Below are 23259 nucleotides of genomic sequence, written 5' to 3' on the forward strand. Positions count from 1 at the left end.
ACCCTCAAAGGCAGGACTGAGGAGCATCTGGACAGTGAGAGGAATTGAGAACCAGCCAGACCTCATGCCCACACTGCAGAGCATTCCCACTCTTTTCCTTTTATGGAAAATATAATCTATCTCTCCCTGCTCAAATACAATAATCTTCTAAGTAAATACTCTAAAATTTGAGTTAAAAATGCTTAGCTGCAACAACTGCCAAACTCAGTAATTAGGGCAGTTATAGACATTGAGACATCCAACTTCCCACTTTTGTCCACATACATTAGCATAACGTTCACCTAAAACTACCATCAGAAGCCCTAAGGAGATACTGCATATGTGCTCTGGGCCTACCTTGTCAGCTGGACAAGACAGAGGTCTTTAGCACCAAGTCATAGGAATCTGACCATCAGACTAAGCAGTCAGTTCTTAAGACTTCAGACACTTAGGTCTGTGTTCCTTAACAGATCAGGCCCTAGTTCTTGAGTCCACACAAGTGAAATGAAACCAAAGAGCCCTATGTGAGGGCTCTCAGTTGTGATCTCACTACAAAATCAAAACTAATGTGATGAGACAACCCTCTCTGCTCAATCAGCCTTCCTGACTTTGCAAGTGGAAGTTTTGCTGAGGAGCTCAGTCTGGGCTGCACCAGGCTAGATCTGTAATGCATTAATTAACAACATTAGAAACATAAATACAGGTTCTCTGTCAGGTTAACCTCATCAGATTGGTGAATGGCCTTCAGAGCAATCCACACGGTCCCAACCAGGGTGTCCCATATCAGTCCTTTGTTCCATACTTCCACAATTAGGCCCAGGTCCAGTCGACTGATCTCACTGCAAGAAAGGTAAAAGCAGCACAGATGAGAAAAAAGCAGAATACAATCTAATTTTGTTTCCTGTTCTGCATTACCACCATGATTATACCAGTGAACTATTTCCACAGAGCCATGTCAAGTTACAGAGAGCTCCTGGAAGTGTGTGGCTGAGGCAGCTTATACTCACAGGTAACACCAGTTTCTAGTAACTCAAAGTTTAATACTAATTACACAAAGAGTGCAAACTAAAACTCTGAACTATGTCATGCAAGAAATGCCAGTAGGGAACTCATCACTGCAGCTATGTACACAGGAGAAGGAAGTGTACCTTGGACCAAAACCTAGAGGTGAACTGTTCTTTGTCATCAGGCACCCCATTTCTAACAAAGTGAGTGTCTCCCTCGGCAGCACAGCAACACAGGTGTACTCTGGCAGGTGCAATCATGCCAATACTTGCCTGTGAGTGGAGGTACTCCCAGCCAAAATTAAAGATCCCACATCCAGCACAGCTGCATCAGCAGCACTATCTATTTCTCAGGGCTGTGTGTCACCACTTCTGCTCCAGCACCAGCTGCTTCCACACGGCCACTGAGTGACAGATTCTTGGAAATACTGATCTGAAAGCTTTCACAAACATCTTTCCTCTCATTAACAAAAGGATGCATCTCAAATTTGCTTCTTTTCAATGTTTTATAGCTTTTATGCCTCACTTCTGCATATTGGTTTGTAACATGCCTACTTCAGAACAGCCTAACACATACATGGCAGACACTGGTAAAAACAACAAAGTAGAGAATAATCCTGAGCTGTCTGTTGACATCACAGCTGTCTCACACTTACCATGAAGAAAGGCTATAACCCATAATTTTTAGAGCTCAGGGCTTCCCTTTATTGCAACTGTTAATCGCCAAAAGTAGGCATCTTGGACATTCAGTGCTGCTGCTCTCTGCCCAAACATATTTATGTTACATCTATCAAGGAAATTTAAAAGCATGTTAACTGTCTTATTTCTACAGACTGCCATCATGGCCAAAATAAGAAAGAGCTGCTGCAAATCCAAGCATCCACTAGAACTTTGTCTCCTTCTCACAGTTGAAAGGGAACATCATATCTACAAGGTTCAAGACTAACCCTGCAGTTACAGTAAAGCATATAAATGTCTATTTTAAATCCAAGTGCTTCTGTTCTTGTTTAAGATACAGGAATTGAGGTTAGGAGTGTCCAGTGCTTGAGTGTCTCTGTCTGCAACAGTTAAAAATCAAGCTGTTACACAGCCTTCTAAGAGTTTATTGCTAGCATCTTGTAATCGAGTCTCCTCCAGCATCCTCTGCTCTGATAGGGTTACTCAGTATGGCAAACAGCTGTACCAGCACTGCTCTGCCCTCACCATGCTTGACATTCATCAGATGGCAGGCTGGTGATGACTGGCTGACTGCTGGCTGGCACAGTGTGAGTCCAGAAAGGGAAGGGAAGGAAGTAATACTCTAGTTTCAGTCACAGTGTAAAACCATGTACTTTGCTTCAGCATACACTCTGTAGAGCAGGACACTGGTCATGACACACCCAAAGGGCTCCTCTACAGATCTCCAAAGGACAGGTCACCAGGCAAGAAAAATAAATAAAATGAGTTTCTGTACAGTGGCTTTGATTGCCTTTGTGTCTCCCTTTCTCCACCTTCTGGTTAGATGCAGAACAGCTTCTAAGAACAAAAGAGCTGAGACTGAAATTTGGTGTCTATCCCTTTCCACACACACACAGGCATTTCTCACAACTTCAACACCAATTTAATCACCGTGCTCTAAACATCAGTGGGCACTTTCACTCGAGGTGTTTCCTGCAAATATGCAGCAAATACACGGTTGTTTTAAAGCTCCTTCAAAATTCAAAGATGACCCCAGGGAATACACTGAAGTGCTTAACTGGTCTGGTACATAGCCAAATCTCAAACAACCCCAGAGACCCAAATTCTGCAGTGCTTTGTCTCACAAGGAGTTTGGCAGCAAAACCAACAAACACAGACAGGAAGCATTTGTTTTTGCTTATGGTCTATTCTTCTACTATGCCTCATGAAAAAGGTAAACACAGCACAGACAGTAAAAGCAGCCTTCCCTTGGGGAAAAACAGCTGTGCTCAAAATCCTTCAGCTGTGCTCAAAATCCTTTTCCAACTCCAGAAAGAAAAAGAGCAAACTAGAGAACAGCAGTATTGGAATACCAGCACTGTTTCCCCTAGGGCAACTTAATGTACACAGGATCATGCAAAACACATTCGTTCCCACATGTAATATTTCTGTTATAAGGAGACACCAGAACTACTGTAGAGTTGCCTGGCTAAAGCAGGGACAATAATGGCAAGGTAGTTCAGCTAATATTCTGCTTCTATATTCCCTAGCAACTAATTATGGAGCGTCTCAGTGACTTTACAGCATGCTACCTCAGCTCTCAGCTGATACCAGAGTGCAGCTCCAGGAGCTGCTTGAGGGGAAGGAGGAGAAGCAACCACAGGAGCCTTCATCCAACACATTCAAGTGCTTTCTTAAATCACCACTGAGAAGCCTCCTTCATAGCTGGCTGGGTTTAAAGCTAGCTCCTGCCCACAGGATGAGCACAGTCACAGGCAGATAGAGTTAGTAGCTTGAGTATGGGCATGTGACTTGAATGGTAGGTTCAACTCCTTGTCCCAGCCTTACCCAGTCCTGAAATGTTTTACATCAGTGACAGCCAAGGCGTCTGTCTGACCAGGAGCTGCAGAACTGAGGAGATGTTGGTGTTCAGGAGCGTGTGTGTTTCACCAGATGCCAAAGGACAGGCTCCAGACTCTCCCTGCAGGAGCACACACCTCTTGAGCTGCTCCAAAAGCAGAGCACTGCCAAACAAGGGACGTGGGAGCACAGCTATGATGAAAATACTCTACTGACCCAGGTGGCCTCCTTAACCTGAGGCAACAACCTCCCACTTTCAGCTGAGGAGAAACAAACTGCTGCTGGATTAGGAAACACATTCACAAAATTCCATGGGGGGGATGTCTCCTACTGCAGCTACTATGTAAATACCTCAAACACATTGAGAAACAGTAGCACTAGCTTTGACCCCACAAGATGAATACAACATCATTTCCCTCCCTCCTCATTTAGTAAATTTAGTTCAATTTGCCTTACAAAGCTATAGAAACAGAAGCAGATGCAGTATAATCAATAAATCATTCATTCACCAGAAAAAAATCCACCATTCTAAAAGACAGTGGGAAATCCTTGGCTATATGTCACGTCTGTGAGAACCAAGGCAAATCAGAAGTGCCAACTGCACCAGAAGCCCCAGGAAAGCTGGAATTAACTGATTCTGCTGCTCACGGAGCAGTTCCCAACTGAGGTAACCAGGATCACCTCGTAGAGGCCCTGAGTGCACTAACAACAGCCTTTAATTGCCCTGACCAGCCTCTCCAGCCCTCTTCCCACGCCCAGGAGCTCCATTTAAGCTCCGCTATGGGCCTTTGGTCCCTGGATAAGCTATGTTATAGGGGTGTGTGTGTGTGTCTCGGCTTACAGACACAGCTGTGCACATATAGGCCAAGACAGCATCAATCTAGACCCAACCCACACAGTAATTTCCCAGTTCCACCTCAGACTCAGCCTCTCACTACAGACCTGACTTGGCAATTCCATGGCTCCAGCCGAGACAATCTCCCAACACACATCCTCCACCACAGCCCAATGCGTACAACAGCAAAGAAAATTATTCAGGTTGTCACCAGGCTTGTGCATTTTACCTACACAAACATTACGGTTCCTACACACACTATGAACACCAGGGCCACAGAAGGACTCAACCACGAGCACCTCCATAGCACCATGCTGTGCACCACCATACTTACAACATAAAATCCTGCTCCCAGCAGGGCTGGTCACCGCGCACGGCCACCGTCGTGCTCTTCACATTTTGCACTTTCAAGGTCACATACGTATTGAATTTATCTGGGGAATGAGACACAAAATGTTACTTCTACCGTCATACTCCCTCATCACATCACCTGCAACACTGCAATGTTTTCAGTTCATACAGTGCATCCAGGGAGGCCTCAGATGAAAAGCCCATATGGGAAGATATCACTAGGTTTGAGAAGCCAAATGTTCAAGATGTTTTCCACATGCATCAAATTTTCAGTCACAGCCTTTTTAGAAATTCAAGCACAAATGAACAAAAACTCCAAGCATTCACTTGCAGTAAGACAGGGACAAAGAGAGTAAGATCCTAAAGATCACAGACACTTAGTATGATGCTGCTCCTGTGATGCAGACAAAAGGAAGAAGAGACAGTCCAAAGGCACAGGACCCATCACGAATACCAAACTGTGAAAAACAAACTTGCAAAACATACAAGCAAGAGATTGGGTTGGTCATATAATCTCTTCCCTCCTGACCCAACTGCTTTCCTAGTCTCAATTAAGTTGTCCACCCATGAATCTACAAAGAACCTTACAGACCAGTCAGGGGCAGAAGAAAAATATAGATTTATTAGTAAGTGTGCTGAAACGGATCTGACCTAGGAAAACCACATCACACTCACATCTAGACAAGACAGTCTCTGTTTAGATGTTTTGCTCTTAATTTTAAATCTGAAGAAAAAGCTTGGAAGAACTTTTTTCCTAATTTCTGCTATCTCTTTGCTAATAAAACCAAAAGCAGCAAAGCACAGACACATTCAAAGTTTGAATATCAGCATGCAAGAAGGAACAAACTCCCTTGTAAGGGGAGTCATCACCTCAGGCCTATCAGTTTCAAACAGCCTGCAACAAGACATGCTTAATACACAGAAAGCAGTCTACATATTTTAATACTTGAATGTTCTGCTACATCTATTCAGAATGTTCTGCTACATCTATTCACTGTGTTTGATCTCAAGTCAATTTTGTCAATACTGTCAAAATTTCATATAAAAAACAAAGATGTAACAGCCAAAGTGGCTTTACAAAGGGGAAATCACAGCTGACAAATCTGATGACCTTCTAGGGCTATGACACTGTTGGATGGGGCAGAGTGAGTGACACTGCCTGCCCGGCCTTGTGCACAGCACAACATCCTTGTGTCTAAATCAGAGAGCCATGGATTTGAGGGATGGAGCACTCTGTGGATAAGGAACTGGCTGGCTGGCCACACCCAAAGACTTGTGGTCTTTGATTCATTGTCCATCTGGTTACCAGTGACAAGTGGTGTCCCTCAGGGGTCAGAAGTGGGGCTGACACTGCTCAGTGACAGAACCGTGGGATCAGGGACATCCTCAGCAAGTTCACTGATGGCACCAAGCTGTGTGGGGCAGTCATGCTCTGGAGGGAAGGGATGCCATTCAGAGGGACCTGGACAGGTTGGAGGGGTGGGACTGTGCAAACCTCATGAAGCTGGCTGATGAGTAACTAACTCAGCATAAGCCAGCAGTGTGTGCTCACAGCCCAGAAAGCCAAAAGTATCCTGGGATGCCAACCAAAGGAGTGTGAGCAGCAGGTCAAGGAATACAATTCATCCCCTCTAGTCTTGCGACATTTCCCCTGGATTACTGCACACAGTTCTGTCATCCCCATTATAAGAAGGACACAAAAGTGCTGGAGCAAGTGCAGAGGAGGAAACAAAGCTGGCAAGAAGAGTGGAGCACCTTCCCTATGATGATAGGCTCAGGAAATCAGGGCTGTTCAGGCTGGCACAGAGAAGACTGTGTAGAGATCTCACAGCAATCTTCCAATAGCTGAAGGGGCCTACAGGGAATCCAGAAAGTGACTCTTCATCAGGGACCAGAGTGATAGGACAGGGAATAAAAGGTACAAATTGAAAGAGGGGAAATTTAGTCAGGTATTAGCAAGAAATTCTTTACTGTCACGGTGTTGAGACACTGGCTCAGGTTGCCCAAGGAAGCTGTGGATGCCCAATCCTGATAGTGTTTGAGGCCAGGCAGGAAAAGGCACTGGTCTAGTGGAAGGTGTCCCTGCCCATGGCATAGAAATAGACGATTCTTTAGACCCCCTCCAAATCCTTAATATTCTATGACTGTATAGCTGTGTAATTTTTAAGCATCATTGCTGTGGGTTACTATAGTACATCTCAGCATCTAGCTTCCAGTGAAGGAAGAAACAGAAATTATATGATCCAGAAGCTCAGGAAGGAGTCAGAGTCACTGAATTGTGATTCCTACATATCCAGTTATTCACTACTACATTACCCCTCCCTGTCATTTTACTCCTGCATCCTCCTGGTACACTGAGATTGTCAGTGAAACCACACACTTGGCTGAGTTAAACCTAGTCTAGAGGACAAATCTTTTGCATTTATGAGCAGGTCTCTTGATTAGGGAAAAGATAAAGTACACACTGTCTCCCTTCCAGTCTGGGCACTCAGTTTTCCTTCCTTGGAAATTAAAGGTTGGTGCACAGACAGACCTTGATCTGCCACGGAATATGCATGAGTCCTGGAAAGTTTTCTGCCATAATCTGAGGATGGCTATATCCAAAGAATTAAGCCAAATAATTAAGTTAAAATACAGGTGGGCAACTGTTTCAGATCTAAACACTTGAATAGGTGTTATGCCAGAAGTTTTTATTAATAGGAATTTTGTAAAAGTGCTTATTCTTTTGTAAACTGTACATCAAATTTCAATTGATAAATCGATTTGCTTGCTAAGGGATTCTTTGCTGGCTTCTGAACCACCGTGAAAAGAAATTGCCCAGACTGTAAATTCTGGGTGTGACTAGCTGTTGCAGACACAAAACCAGCGGATGGGATTTTAATTCCAAGCACTTCCAGCTATTACTGACTGCTGACTGACATTCAGATTCACTTCTGCAGTTCCATCCAGCAAACCCAGTCAGGATTGAGAAGGCACTAAATCCGCAGACACACACACACCAGTTCTGCTTAGTGGACATTTTCAGACCCTGTTTTGAAGAGGGAAAGAGGCAGGATGAGATGAAAGGGCCAGGTGGGTGGGGAAGGGTGACAGTTAAGGAGCACATTTCCTCATCCATCACCTGTTCAGGCCAGGTTGAGCAGACAGAGGTTTCTTACCACTGTGACACCAGGTCACGGCCTCAAGTTTTCTACTAACTCAAACTGCCTGGATTTTCAAGGTAGATTAGGTCACTCATAAGAAGGACATGAAGGAGCTGAGATGAGATGGAGAAAAACTGGAGGGAGCAGCACAAACAGCAGGGAGAACCAGGGTCCCCATTGCTGCAAACAAGCAGAAGAGCATGACTTACCTGGTGGTCCATGGAGTTTAGCTTTTTTTACTGTAAAGAGAAAAAAGGGAAAGAAAAAAATAAGAGATTGTCAGTGATTTTGTCCTGCTATAGCTTCCTTTGAGTTAAAGCCTCACAGTGCATTATATTAACAAGACAACATCCCCTGCACAGAGTGCTGGTAGCTGGAAATTTACACTCAGTTAAACAGATCTGGGGACAAAAACTCCGTTGTACCCCAAGGCAGCTCTCTAAAGTGAGGCATTTAAAAAAACAATCACAGGCTTAATGTTTGGAAAGCAATGTGATATGTCTAATGCAAAGCAATCTCAACATCACCCCTTTGCAACCAGAAGTTATTGATGCTTAGCAAGACGCCATTTCATACCACCTCGCTTACAAAGTTACTTACTAACATTCTAGAAGAAATAAACAATTCTTTATAAACAAAGAAATTCTCCAAACACTGTATAGCAGAGCACAAATTGAAAATAATCAAGCCTGAATAGCAGCTCTCTAAGTAGCTCTATACTATGACATTGTCAATTAAATTAAATAAGCCAAACAAACAGCAGTGTAAACTCAAATGTCACTTTTACAAGCTCTACTCTGTTAATTTAATTCCAAGACAGTATTTATATATAAAAATAGAATTGTTAAAACATAAAACAGTATTGGCTCTTATCTCACCAGATGGAGAAGGTCCATGTCTACCTAGGGGAGATTTTGTTTACATTTCCCTTTCGCAAGCTCATATCCTCACTAGAGCTGTAAGTGTAAGCACTAAGAAAAGACATCTCTAGGCTCCAGCTAGCTGTCCCAGAGGAAAACTAACTCTAAGAAGAAAACACACTTAACAAGCTAGGAAGCAAAATATACCACAGAACAAAAATATTTAAAAGCTGGTGCAGTAAAATTTCCTCCAGAAAACAGAGCTACCAATACTTATTAAAGACTCACAATGTGCAATTTTCAATAATAAAGTTCTAGAAAGAAACATTAATTTATTTTTTTTTACTGCCCTGACACCACTACACTCAGAGCTGCAGCAGAGTGGGATAGCAGTCTATCGAGATTGCTATTTGAGAAATTCTCCTTTGCAAGCATTTACAGTCCAGGTAGCTGCCTGAACGAAGGAAAATGCTGCATCGGGTACTTTAGGAACTGCTGCTGTTAAAAGGGCTGGAGCTTTCACCTAGACTGACAAGGCCACAAGCCCTTAGGTCCAAAATAAAGGGGTTCATTTTCTTCCAGATTCAGAACCTGAAGCACTCCTGATGCTGAATGTAACGGTGCAAGCAAAACACAATAGTGTGGGTCAGTGTTCTTGACTGAAGATACAAATGCCGTTAAATCTCCAGATCAGTCTGTTTAAACACTGAGAAATATGCAGGGCAATCTACCCACTTTCTAGGTTCCTTTGCATACCACACAAAAGCAGACATTTAATGAAATACTGCCCTGGGGCGGGCAGGCACCAGCTAATCTCTGAACCTCCCCGCTCCCCTCCTTTGGAAGAGGCAGGACACAAAGAAACGAATGCATGTGCCTGGGGAAAAAAGGCAAAAGCAGGCAGTGGACACACAGGAAGGTTCTGCTGGCCTCTCCCTGTTTGTGACAAGCTCCACTACTGTTACAGGGAAGCAAAGGCAACCTCAGTGTAGAAACTTGGTATTATTTGCTAAAAAAGCAGCTGGAGAGGGTCACGGCTCCTAAACAGAGAGAAGAGACACAGCCTCTGCAGCAGCAATATGCAAACTAAGACACAGATGCCATTTGTACATTGTGGTCACAGCCCCTAAATATTCAGAGGCTCCTTTGATGAACGGCAGCAAACCCTGCACTGCCTCAGCAGCTGAGAGGGGTGCCTGTTTAGGGCTTCAGCAAGAGCTGTCCCACAAATATCCCAGGGAAGCAGCCAGACTAAACAAAGATCACAAGCCTGATACAGACCTACATGTCAAAAACTGAATCCTTAGCAACTCCCAGGAATGAGCACCATCCCTCTAGACAAAGTACATGTAATAAATTACAAAAATTTATTATTTAAAGCTGCAAAAATAGAACTTATAACTAAGAGCTGAATGACAAATCTAGGAGTCTCATCAGTAATTCTTCTGCCCTATCAGCAAGCCTGCACAGCATGTCCAAAAAGTTGCCATGAAAAATTACCTGGGTGTGTTTTTATTTTGTTAGTCCTACAGGAAAGCACTTCATAGGGGTGTTCAGAAAGCTTTGCAAAACTGCAGCTCCCAGAACATTGCCCAGGACTGAGTGGGAGACTGCAGGGTTCCCCATATAAGGGTTTGAATTTCTGGTAGTTTGGAGCTGGAATGGGCTGCTAGGCACTGCTATGGCCCAGCCTGTTTGTCAGCCCAGGGAACTTGCAGGTCAGATGCATTGCACCGAACACCATGCCATGAACAATGTCAGCTTTCCAAAGGAACTCTACTAAGAAAACTTTTGTACCCAAACCTGCTCCTTCTCTCTCGTTAGAGCTCCTCTGTGCCAAGCTCTCAGGAAGGACTCAAAGTTGAGTCCTGAAGCCCTACATTAATTACTGATGCATTAGTTACTCAGCGTTACAGCAAAGGCTGAAAAGTCATTGCTACATGACGCAGCATTAAAGTACTCTGAAATCAAGCCATGTGTAACAGTACATTTTTATAATACAAAATATCATTTTTATAATATAAAACTTGTACCACAAAATGAAATTATTCTCTAGGGAACCCAGCAACACCACGTTTTACAGGTACAGCTGCTCCTCCATTGCCACAAAGCAAAAACCTAAACATAACCTAAGTTAAAGGTCTAGATCAGGTATTTCCTCACTCACTCCCAGTAATCCCATAGTACTCCTGCTCTCTGGGGAAGGAGCATTTCTAAACCAGCTGGATATGTCAAATTCTGTTCAGTTTCAAATGGCTTCTCTCAGCAAACTGAGGGCACACGAAGTGCATCACATTCAGACACAAACATCAAACTGTGGCGATCCTATGCCACTGCACAGGATGAGCAGGACACCAGGGAGGGAACAAAAATTATGGAAAGGCAAGAACTAGTGCTTTTCACTGCCATGTGCAAGCACTTCATGAAACAGATGCACAGAGATACACCTGCTCTTTCTGCACACCAAGATTCATTTAATCTCCAAAAAAGACTTTAGCATATCAGAGATACATCTATTCCATGGAGTTACTAGAAAGCAGACAAAACTTGATGAAAACATTAAATTCATCCAGAGATTTTCTTCCTTCCTCTAAGCATCTCTCGCCATTTTGGTGCTACTCTAATAGACATAAAATAGAAATTAACTTGAAGCCTTGCCAGCAGCTTACAAAAAAAACCCTACCATTAAAAAAAAAATTATATATATATAAATAAAATAAAATAAATTTTTTAAGAAGTCATAGAAAGATTCCAGATGCTCTACAGTCATCACTTTCAAAGGACTGGAGGATCAGACAAACTCCTAAAGACTAGAAAAGGAAAACACAAGCCAGAAATTTAAAAAAAAAATAAAAATGTCCATAATCATGGTGGGAGGACAAAAAAACAGAGCAGAGCATACAGCAGAGTATTCTTACACTCAGTTCAAAGGAGAAAGCCTTGTTATCCACATATTTTTCAAACTGTCTGAAAGAGGATTTTTTTTCTGAGCAGGGGCTACATACACCAGTGAGATAATTAAAATTAGTCATGCCAAATTACTGCAAGGCTCAGAAAACACTCTACTCAAACCTCCTAAGCAGGCACATGGTCATTCAGTTAAAGGGAACCCGAGTGTTCTGAACACCTGCACATCGCAGATCACCTTTAACACTTGCTTGCCAAGGAGAGGAATGCAACACAGGGAGTGCCTGAGCAGATGGCCAAAAGATTACATTCTAACTAAATCCAGCACATGACTTACCACCCGGTCACTCCCCGCACTAGAACAAAACCTACATCCCTTCACAGGGGACAAAAAAGTGCCATGGACGGTCTGTGGGAGAAATTAGAAGAATGGAAGGGCGCAGTTTTAATTACCACTTTTAAAAAGCAATGCAATGCTGAAAGCAGAGCATTCAAAATGCATTTTCCTGATCAGCTACTTGATAAATAGCTTCCTCCTCTCTGTGAAACACAAATGCAGCATTAATGTGTTTTTGAGAGCACTCTAACTTCCACAGCAACTTTCCCCAGCTGAACAGCAGAATCGATACGTATTTCCATTTCACTCTGCCCCTCTCACCTCTTCCAGGTGCTCAGACTTCAGCGTACAGTGACATGCAGCACAAGGTGCAAAGGTTGCTTAAACAACATAAATAAGAGACCACAGCAATACTACCCAGGACTAAGTCAACACACCAAATTCACACCCATGTGCCCTCCAGCAGGCATGCAGAAAGGAAGGGGAACCCTTCTGTGAGGGATGGAATGGTTAGGCAGCTCCAGCCCTTAACTTCCTATAACTCAGCCCTTAACTTTCTACAACTCAGCCTTTGGAAACAATTCTGCTGCCTAAACTCTGCGCCAACAGCTATACCCCCTAACAGAGCCAGAAATTCAACACCTCCTACTCATTTCTTGGAAGTTACCGATAAAATCCACAACACGCTGGCAACTGGCTCAAGACTGGCACCTTCAACAAGGACTGCTCTGCCCCTGGAGATCCCACCCTGACAGACAAGCCCCTTTCACAGAATGGGTCAGGTTGGAAGGGAACACAGTGGGTCATCTGGTCCAACCTCCCTGCTCAGCCAGGGTCATCCCAGAGCCCACAGCACAGGATTGTGTCCAGAGGGTTCTTGAACAGCTCCAAGGAGGGAGACTCCACAACCTCTTTTCCTGTCCTGGAGATCAAAACACGCACAGCCTTTGCACTCTCTTATCTTCCACCTGAGGGTGAGGAAACCTTTTCTTTTCCACTACTCGAACCCAAAAGGTGTTCGAGCCTGGAGGAAGCAGAGACCATTAACTGCAACTGCAAGTGCCATAGCAGAACAGCAGTACTGACTGTGCCATGAAACTCTTCTCCTCCCTTCCTAATTCCTAAGAAAGGAAAAACAGAATAAAACAACAGTTTGGTGGGTTTCCAAGCCTGCTTGGATTCAAAGATTCAATGTGACAAAGCCACCTTGATATTACCAGCCTGAGACAGGTGTAAGGCTCCACTGCATTCTCAAACATTTAGAGTTAAATTAAGTTCAGAAGGAAGAGATTTCCCTGAAATAGCTCAAAGGAAGGATAATTGCACAGGAGGCCCCAGGGAGCCACCAGCACTCAGCAGCACCTCAACAACTTCTGCTGTAACTGCAGAGCCCAGAGCAGTCTCCAACTTCTGCCAGCAGAGCTGGACTGGTTACTGCAGAAAGGCTCCTGCAGCCTCAGGGGCCACTGAGAGACACAGCACCTAAGTCACATTCATGACTTCATTCTTTGTTTTTCTGCCAGGCAAAACAAACCACTGGTTTACATATAAACATTGTTCCACTCAAGCAGGGAACAGAGTACTTTATGCCCCAGTATTCTCTTTGAGAATGACATGATGGAAACACAGCGGGTACCTTCATGGACCAGCAGTCCTAAAAGCTGAGACTGAATTCACAGTACACTGGGGATAACATTCTGTTATTGCTTAATGTGAAAGGCAGGCTGGGCTGATCCGAGACCTGCTCTGCTGCCAGAAGGAAGAGCCACTGTGAAATGCCACTCTGCTTGGTAACTGGCAGAGAGCAGGAAAACAGCGCAGATTTTCAACAGTGCCCAAAGAACTGAGGTTGCTTCTAAGGACAGAATTTTTCTGACTTAGTACTTGAAACAGTCCTTCAAAAATCCATTACCTCTTTGATTGAGACAACTGTGGGGGAACCCAGATAGTCAAGTTTACCTCAACTGAACCGAGGGATCAATCTGCTTTAATAAGTAGTCCAGAATAAATGGAAAAGATGTGATATGAGTTCATTAATTTTTAATAGTTCGTAGAAATTTAAAAAAAAAAGAAGCCCAACATACCACAAAGCACTCACATATTGCATTTTCCAATCATGTAGCAAAGAGCTTTCTTCAATTTCACCACTCTGAATGCCCATAGGACAGACTGACTTGCCCTTCCCAAGGCCTTGGGAACCATGTCAAACAAAGGGAAGGATATATTTCCTTCAGCAACCAGCCATTATTCACATTACTCAAGAATTCTTCTTAGGAAGGGGGTGGGCAAAAGAGAGTTTTTAATCTGTAGTCTGTGATAGCAAATTGATCTACCCAAGAGATTTCTGTATTGCCAGATGTCTTGAAAATGAATTAGAATCCTTCCTAATTCACATGAATTAGCATCTTCCTGCTCAGATGATCTGCAAATTCATTACCCTGTCCAGAGGCACACAAAGCTACTAGGTTTATTTGATTTATGATACAATTTCCAACAAACAGCTTTCCACCAGCCACTCCACCCTTCCTGCCCACTGGACAGTGACTGATAGCAGCTGGAACGTGACTGCTTGCAGGGTTTTCCAAACCTCTGTGCTAAGGGGACACATACTCATTATTCCCATTCAAGGTTCAGCACCATTTCATAAAGCATTTCCAGGAAAGCACTACATAATGTACATACATCCCATACTGCCAAACCTCACTAAATGCTTCCCTGTGCCTCTGTAAATTCTCTTTGGTCAGTTAAGATCCAGGCTTTGCACACACACAGGGGTCACAATCTGCAGGAAGAGAGCACCCCTTGCTCCACTCCAAACTTGGGGCTCACAGCTAAGTCCCAAGGGGACATTGTTGCATGTTTCTGGTTACTAAACCTGACTCAAACATTTGTGTCTTGCTAGAATTTTCACTTGTATACAATGAACTTTCATCAGCAAAGTATTAAAACCTGAGCAGAAAATGTTTAGCATTTTTATGTAAAAGCTATATATTACAGTCTTGTCTAAATCTCTGTAACTGCCACAGCCCATGAACATCAGAGTAACACAGCACAGTAAATGGATATCTGGACTACTCCCCAGTATTTCATGCACATGAACTTGGGTGAGCTTGCAGAACAATATGATGGCAAACCTACACAAACCTGAGCAAGCCCACAGTTAATACACTGTGCTGATCCAGTTATAAAATGAAAGACACATACAAATATTTTGCTCAACCATCTGATCCCCTCAGTGAAGCAGGTAATTTCATACCTCCAGCAAATATTGTCACTTTTCAACTCAGCTTTTGCATAAAACTTTGTAAATGTGTACAGCACAGCTCAGCTTGCATCATAGCTTCATAGCATTCCACTTCTTCCATCCCTACCAAAATTACTATATAATGTGAAAAGAGCAAATTTAAAAACTGTATAGGAAACCCTTTCTGTCATTTGCACATATTCCCCACATTCTCACAGTATACCTGGAGGAGTAGAAAACTCTGCAAATCTTCTGGTAAGAGCTGCTCAGCTGTGAGGGTTATTTTATAATAGAAATCAGTCCTCATCAGAAAAAGAAGCCTTCTTTTAAAAGGTTCTACTTCTCTAAAAGGTATTTCATGCAACAGAAGGGGTAACAATTTACTTTCTATTCTGGTTTTTTAGGCAGCTAATGCAAGTAGACTTCTAAACACTTTCAATGACAAAATAGATTTAGACAGTTAAGAGACACATCTGGGTCTTGTTTACAGGTTAATCTGTTACCAGATCTGATTTGACATACTGACTTAACATCGCACAGGTTTTCAACTTCCTGAACGAAAGGGTTTCATACATATTCTTGTTTGTTGCATATCTCAAGAACTCACCTGCCTGAAATATTCCTTGAACGATTTCACCAACACAAATTCACAGGTGAAGAAAATACTAATGAAATGTAAAAAAAAAAAAAAAAATACAATAATGCTGCAGGAGATATGGGGATTGCAGTTGTGAACAGTTTTTGGACAGAAAAATTAAACATATCTCAAACAAACAATTTTACTAGGCAACTCCAGAACAGGAAAAGTGGAACTTTAACTATGTATGCAACTTGTAGAAGGCAACTGTGACAGAGGACTAAATGCAAAAGGAAAACTAAAGAGGTCTGCAGCTGATTCCTTCCTTGACACAGACATCAGACTGCTCTCCCAAATTCTTACACCAGCATTTCTCAGGAAAGTAGTATCAGGATGCAAGGTCAGGCTGTTGTTTGTTGGTTTGAAAACAATATTTGAAGTACAGCAACTAGGACAGGGTTCACAGAGAGGAAGAGAGGGAGGAGATTCACAAAATAACAGGTCCCAAAACCCAGAAGTACCATAATCTCTGAACTTTTAAGTAAATATGTGATTTTGCTAAAAAGCTAGCACAGAACAGGATCTACACTGCCAAAAGATTACAATACATCATGACAATTCAGGACTGCAGAAGAAATCCAGCATTTTAAAACATGCAGATCATTTTATCCAAAAAAGCCTCAGGAGATCATAACAATAAAATGCTTAAAACATTGATAAGCTATTTGGTAAACCACAGCTCAAATCTTTATCACATTAAACATTAGCACTTAGTGGAACTTCTGCTTTGCAGTAGAAGCCGAAAGAAGTTTACTTACAGCTGATCCCAGAAAAAGCTTCCTGAAAGGCAGTAGGAAGCATTCAATTGATTTCAGATAAAGCACAGCTGAAATAAGCAGGACATTATTGTTTTTTCTGTCCAGGAGAGGGAAAAAAAAGTGCATTCATGAACCGTACAGCCAAGAAAGCTAGAATCAGATGCTGGAAGCAATAAAAAAACTAGGAACATGAAGGTCTTGAACTTGTAAACCTCCTGAAAAAGATCTGCACTGCCAGTGAATCCAGAGTGTCAACAGCCCATTAAATATTTTCCAGTTTTTACATTAAATACACTTAGAACCAGAAAAAGTGCAGAAGCTTTTATGTCCAGGCAGCTTGTTTGGTGAAACACTGAGCAGGAGAGAGAGATGAGGTGGCAGTTGAGGAGTGGAATTCCCAACACCAGAATACTCTTCCGAAATTCCCATTATTGCAGATGCTCTTCCAAGCTCTGAGTGTATCTAACCCCCTTTCTCCTGCTTGCATGGACCCTCAGTTCAGCTGGCAGGCGTGTAGTCTCAGGACACCTCTCTGGCTAGCATGAAACAGACAAACCCCCTGAGTTCAAGTCATCTTTCAGGTAATTACAACAATGATCAAGAAGCATAAGCCATATTCTGTCTGCTTTGGGACCTGCTGAAATGACAGCCTCCCAGGGCCCAGACAAAAATCTTTCCTCTACACAATGCATCTGTTGTCCTTAAAGGCTGTGCACAAAATGTTTGCTCCAGCTCTCAAGAGCCCCACAGCCAGTGCTGGAGTACCAGGTGCCTCCAGCCTGCACACTGCTCTGCAGAGAGCCCTCTACCTCATTACTCACCTTTTTGACTTATCTAGCAACAATCACGATCTCAGTGCAAACTGACAAGTCAATTCTAGCAAGGCAAGAGTCAGCATCCGCAGATGCTTATTCAGAATTGTGCTTTGCTCCTTCATAACCTTCCCACAGACACGTTAAAATGTACCTGAAATTCCACTTTGCTCCTAGCTGTCACCTCAACAGCCACTTGCCTGAGCTAAAGACCCAAGCTCTGAGACACAGTGGACCATTCAAACTACCTTCAGATGGTTTTCTTCACTGAGAAAAGACTCTGAAGTGTCAGTTCTATTTCTCCACAAAGTACTACAACCAGGTAACAAAAGAGTATTCACAGACAAGGTGCCACAAAGCCCCTTGGTCCTGTCTCACAGATGTTTGCCTTCTGGTCACCGCGTCTCCCCCCCTACCAGCCCCATGACAATACCAGTCAGATTTGTAATTCATTGCCCCCAAAACATTGGCTGCTTCAATAAGTCTGACAGTCTCACTGCTCAAATTAGATGCTAGAGCTTCCAAAAACCACATTGACATCAATGATATCTTGCACTTGGGTCCCAAACCAGATGTCTTCTGCCCTGCAGACCAAGGGGCTCCTTCTACACCTTCAGCAGGAGTTTGTATTAAGAGAAACCATACCAAAAGAGTGAGGGCTGCAAAACAGCACCATTAGCCTGTATCTCATCCAAACATCTAGACAATTCCCAGAAAAGAGCATAACATAATGATACAGCAGTATTTACCCTACAAATTAATATGCCCCTAGGCTTAGGACCCAGGTGACATTTTTGAAAGTAGTTTCATACAGTCTGTTCTACCACCAAATCTCCTCTATCACCTACATAATCAACGATTAAGGGTGTCAGCAATTACAAGTGAATTCCACTTTGGTATTTCTTCAAAAGCAAGAGGGAATACATACTTCAGACACCTTATTTCATAGTTTAGCTTTTTTGCTATACATATTTGTTGTCACTTGACAGCAGAATTGAGTGTTTTAAAGTTGACAACACAAGCAAACCCATATTGCTCTGTGTCAAGAAGAAAGGGGCTATCAAAGATGCAAGATGCTTTGCTACCTGTTTGACACAGCAGAGTCTGGCTTTTTTAAAACTGAAGAGCTTCTTCCCCAGCCACAATACACAGAATAAAATCTTTCCAATTTTGTGGGCTCTAAGGAGAGAGCTAAGTACCTTATTACTACCACCACCAGTCCTCAAGGGCAAACACATACACCTCAGCTGACTGAGTAATCCCTCCTGGTTTTGGCATGACCTAGCACAGGCAGGTGAGCATCACCTCCAACTGATTGGTCTGGATCAGTTATACTTTCCTTGAGAAGTAGGAAAACAAACACAAACTGAAGTTTTGTTATTATGGGCTTACAAGACTCTGCTTTTGTCCAAAGTTTGCTCCCCAAGGGGCCGGGGAAGCAGAGCATGGTGATGGAGAAACAGATTTGATACTATTTGTGTAACAGAACACCTTGCAAACAAAAAGGAAACTGAGGACTTAGCCAATTTCCCTGATTCCAGAGCTAAATCCACCCATATACATTTACCCTACAAACACTTAAATCAGTTGTTAAAAAGCACAGCTAGGAGAAATCCCTGCAACATAAATTTCTTCCTTTCTGAGTTGACCAACACAGACACACTTCTGAAGATCCCTGAAGTTTCTGCTCAGCAGCTGCTTTGAACTGAGCAGTGAGGACAGGAACAAAATCTCTTATTCAAATCACAGAGATTATAAAAGGTTAATCCTCCTGACGCTGGCAACACAGACAGCTCTGTCAGGCGACCTGGTTCCCCAACCAAGAGGTGAACTAAGCAGTAATCCAAGCTGCCACGCCTCTCCAATATTCTCCTGCAGCCTTAATATTATTAGTCAAAAAACAGCTTGGGTGCAGTGTACTAGAGCGAGTTATTTTGTGTCTGACTCTCACAGAAGATGCATTCTGTTAGATTGTGCTTTGGTACTTTGCCTTAAGGGGTTCCCTACAGGTTACTGATTTCTCCTGAAATTTAGCTGGTTTATGATGAAAAAAGACAGCAGCCTACCCCTGAATCTGTGCTTTATCATGGAAAAAAAAATAAATAACAACCAAATCTTACAGAATTTTTAAATGTGTAAGATATGCACCACTGGACAGAGTAGTAAAGGAAGTTTCCAATTCTCAGTGGCATAATATCCCCTACTTTCAAATTCTGCAAGGTTCAGAAATATATTATTTTAAGTTAGTGGCAGAAATATATTATTCTAAGTTACTGGAAATGCCTTAATTGATTAAGGGAACAAAACCCACACTACTAAATTTTACACAAAACAGACTGCAACCCACATATGCCTCCAGCTGCCAAACACTAAGGAAATATGCATAATGAAAACCATATCCTTGGAGCAGAAGGCAGGAAAAGAGATAGACTGATAATGTATCAAGCCTGCTAAGAGCCAGTCTGAGCTGGTAAACTGACTTTGATGACAAAGCAACAACTCAACTAGTTTACAATAAAAGCATCAGTGGGGGAGAAAAAAACCAAAGAGCAAATTAAAAAATATTTTAAAACTCCAAACATAACGAAAAACCCTTAATAGTAATTCAGAAATCAGATGAATGGAGAAATTGGTTTCTTCAGGTGTGAGGGGGGGTGGGTAGGTGTATTTGTTTTGAAAAAATATACACCTCTCTGCAGAATCGTTTCTTCCAAGACACAGCACATGCAGCTTCTGCTCAGACATTGTACACAGAGGTAAAGGCCACTTAAATTACTAGAATCTTGCCAGAGTTATTAGGTCAAATCACACAGCCTGGTCACAGCCAAGGTAACAGCTGCTAGAAGACACGAGTACTGGGGTACCAAAGAGGAAAGAGCAGAAATGACAGAACAAACCCACTTGTGTGCTTGTCCTTTGGCGTGTGCTTTTCACCTGTCAACAAAAGTCACCTGAACAGTCTCCCCGGTGACTCAGGCTTCTGCACTCCCTGTTCAGACTTAGTGTAAACAAGATGCACCCTGGAAAAAGAGTTGCTGACTAACCACACCAGTAGTGATTGCCATCTAATCACGGCCTTGGTCTATTTTCTGGTAGTTTCGATTTAAGTTACAGGATTGCAAGCACTCAGCCAACTGGAACACAGCAACTTGTGAAGCAGGACTGAGCACAAGCTTGTCCTGAAAGGCACCGAGATTAAAAAATGGTGCTAACAAATATCACTGTTCAACTTCACTGGTACAGCATATTCACCAAAAGAGAAACTCAAAAATAAAGCAACAGCACATTTGTGGTGGATTCAGTAAATTCTAATATATATATTTTTTAAGTAAAAACATCCCAGCACGCAAGAGTAAATTATAAGCTTCTGGGAAAAACAGCACCTGTGTTTTCCACACTGAATAATGAAGGAAGATTGGTCTAGCACGAAAAATATTTTTAAGTAAAATATTAACAAAATCTTATTATTATATTACTTAATATTGACCTGTTTGGCTTCACAAACCAGAGAAAATATTAGTATCTAGGAGACAGAAATAACTTTGACTGTAACAATTAAGAAAGAGTAGAAAAACTTGTTAGAGTATGAGTTATGGTGTAACTGAATGAGATTCCAGGCAGGAACAGGAAACCTAATAAAAAAAACAAACACTGTTGGCAAACTATACCTCTGGCAGTCTGATTTTAATCTTCACATTCATGAACTGCTCAGACAATACTGATTCCTGGAGGACACCCGCAAACTGCAGAAACAGGACAGTCAGATAGATTGCCGTCTAAAAGAGGTGCACCTCACAAACACGTTAGCATTCACCTGCCCATACTTTTCAAAATACTGTTTCAAAACAGCATGTATACAAAGAACTGAATCATAAGAAGGTCTTACTATTGACAAGGAGTGTGCTCAAGACTGTTCTCCTGAAAGTCATGCTACTTGCTTGCATTTGGACCTCCATAAACAATAAGGTGAAAATATACCAGGTTAAATAAGAATCAAAACCCTTAACCAAAATAAACAGCCTTAGGTGACAATTGAGTATAAGCAGTTCCTTCACATGTAGGTTCTTTTCCTTATTATTAACATCGATAAATAATGAAGATGCTACATCAAAATTTTACCTTAACATACAGTTTGTTGGCATATACAGCAATTAGTTGTCAGAACAGTAACTCACTGCACAAGTTAGTGCAGTGAGGATCACAAGACTGGAAGGGTCCAACTCTAATGCTGCTTCTCCCAACACCTGGACCACTTACACCATTCAAAATAATTCCTACTTTCCACCCAACACTTTAATTAATGGCACGTGTATGCCTTCTGTATCTTATGTCAACACTATTCGCCCTCTCCATGTTTTTCCTCACTCCATGTTTAATTTCCTGATGTTTTTAATGAACACAAGTCACAGATCCCATCAGCTTCTGTTTACAAGCATGGTGCAGTGACACAAAGACTGCCCAACATCTCTCCTTTCAGTAAGTTTCACATTTCTCAGCAATGCTTGTCATTTGCCTCTAAGTGTATAGTTTTTGTACAGAACATCAACTATTTTCATTCTCACTCTTCTCGGGGGTCACTGAGTCCTTCCTGCATTATATTTATTTGCTCCAAAATTTACTATATAATTAGGACTTCACTTAAGAACAGCTTTGACACACACATTTGTATTCTTTTTTGCCATGACACAAGTGGAAGACATCTATCTGCTTCTCCCACTAGTCTTAGTAACATTGCTAGCTTCTGCTATAGTCAGCTCCTTATAATATTTACACGTCTTTTGGCAATTCCGAATTTCTTTTAAAAGAAGTCTGCTACAGGATTTGTGAGATATTACAGAAATACAAATAGCTGCATGTTTTCATGTAGAAACAAGAAGCTAGCCCAGAAAAATCTTCCTCTTGCAAACCTGTGTCACATTTCATATCATACCCTTCCACATCGTTTCCACCTGTCTAAAAAAAATTTATTATTCTCTCCTAACAGCCTACTTTAAACTTTCCATGTTGTTACAGACTCATCTGCTTTTGAAGTCAAGATCCATATTTACCCATTTATCACTCATCTCCTTTATCTTCCCACCTATCCACAGAAACCACATCTATTCCTCTCCAGTTAGGAGATGTCACTGCTTGTTTGCAGCCACAGTTAAACTTCTGCTGGCAGAATTCAGATTCAAAGTGTTGCATGTTTCAGCACTCTGGGATACAGACCACCAGACTCAAATGCAGGATATTAAAAGTTTTTCTCCCATGCTTGTCCATCATTTTCAGTTTCATAAGAAACAATTCCTATAGTCCAGGGACCATAACCAACCCATCTTTACACTTCCCTGTCCCCGTGCACAGAGGTCTGATTCCTTCCCCTGTGGAGGCTGGCTGTTTCCCCTTTTCGTGTGACCAAAGCACCACCTTCTGCTACCTGTTTTATTACCACTTGCAAGATGCCACCTTGTCTGCTGAGGTGGAAGCCCCTGCCTTAGCCTTGGACTTTCTGATCCTCAACACACACCTTCCTCTATGAACTGTTTTTTTGCTCTCAGAGGTTCTCTGTTTGCTTAGCATATCCTGACGTAATGAACAGGTGAATCATCAGCTCTGGGGTAATTTCCTAGGTGGAGCCTTTTCTGTTATTTGAGATGCTAATATTTACCCCAGGAGCTTCCCTGAATTTCCTGCCCTCCTCTGTATCCAACCTCCTCACTTCACCAAAAAGCTTCTTCAGCTTCCCTGAAGGCTTGACAATTGCTAACCTACATACTCATCTGTTTACCTTAACTTAGCTTCAGTTGTGATCATTCAAACCAAGTTCACTTCCATGTCCAATTTCCCTGAAGCATCTTCTGTGCCTCTCAAAGTCACATCTACAGTTCACTCC

General features: G+C 42.3%; 1 protein-coding gene across 1 annotated transcript in view; it reads right to left on the bottom strand.

Annotated features, from left to right (window-relative positions):
- The window catches only part of UNC13B (unc-13 homolog B), a 206775-nt gene that overhangs the window by 172431 nt on the left and 11085 nt on the right, over positions 1 to 23259 (bottom strand). The window contains exons 2-4 of the mRNA XM_058044077.1: positions 8039 to 8068; positions 4670 to 4769; positions 701 to 818 (exon numbers count right to left, since the gene is read on the bottom strand). Coding sequence (XP_057900060.1) covers positions 701 to 818; positions 4670 to 4769; positions 8039 to 8068 — 248 coding nt within the window. The remainder of the gene's footprint in view (positions 1 to 700; positions 819 to 4669; positions 4770 to 8038; positions 8069 to 23259) is intronic.

The sequence above is a fragment of the Melospiza georgiana genome, chromosome Z, assembly GCF_028018845.1.
Source record: "Melospiza georgiana isolate bMelGeo1 chromosome Z, bMelGeo1.pri, whole genome shotgun sequence".
Taxonomy (NCBI): domain Eukaryota; kingdom Metazoa; phylum Chordata; class Aves; order Passeriformes; family Passerellidae; genus Melospiza; species Melospiza georgiana.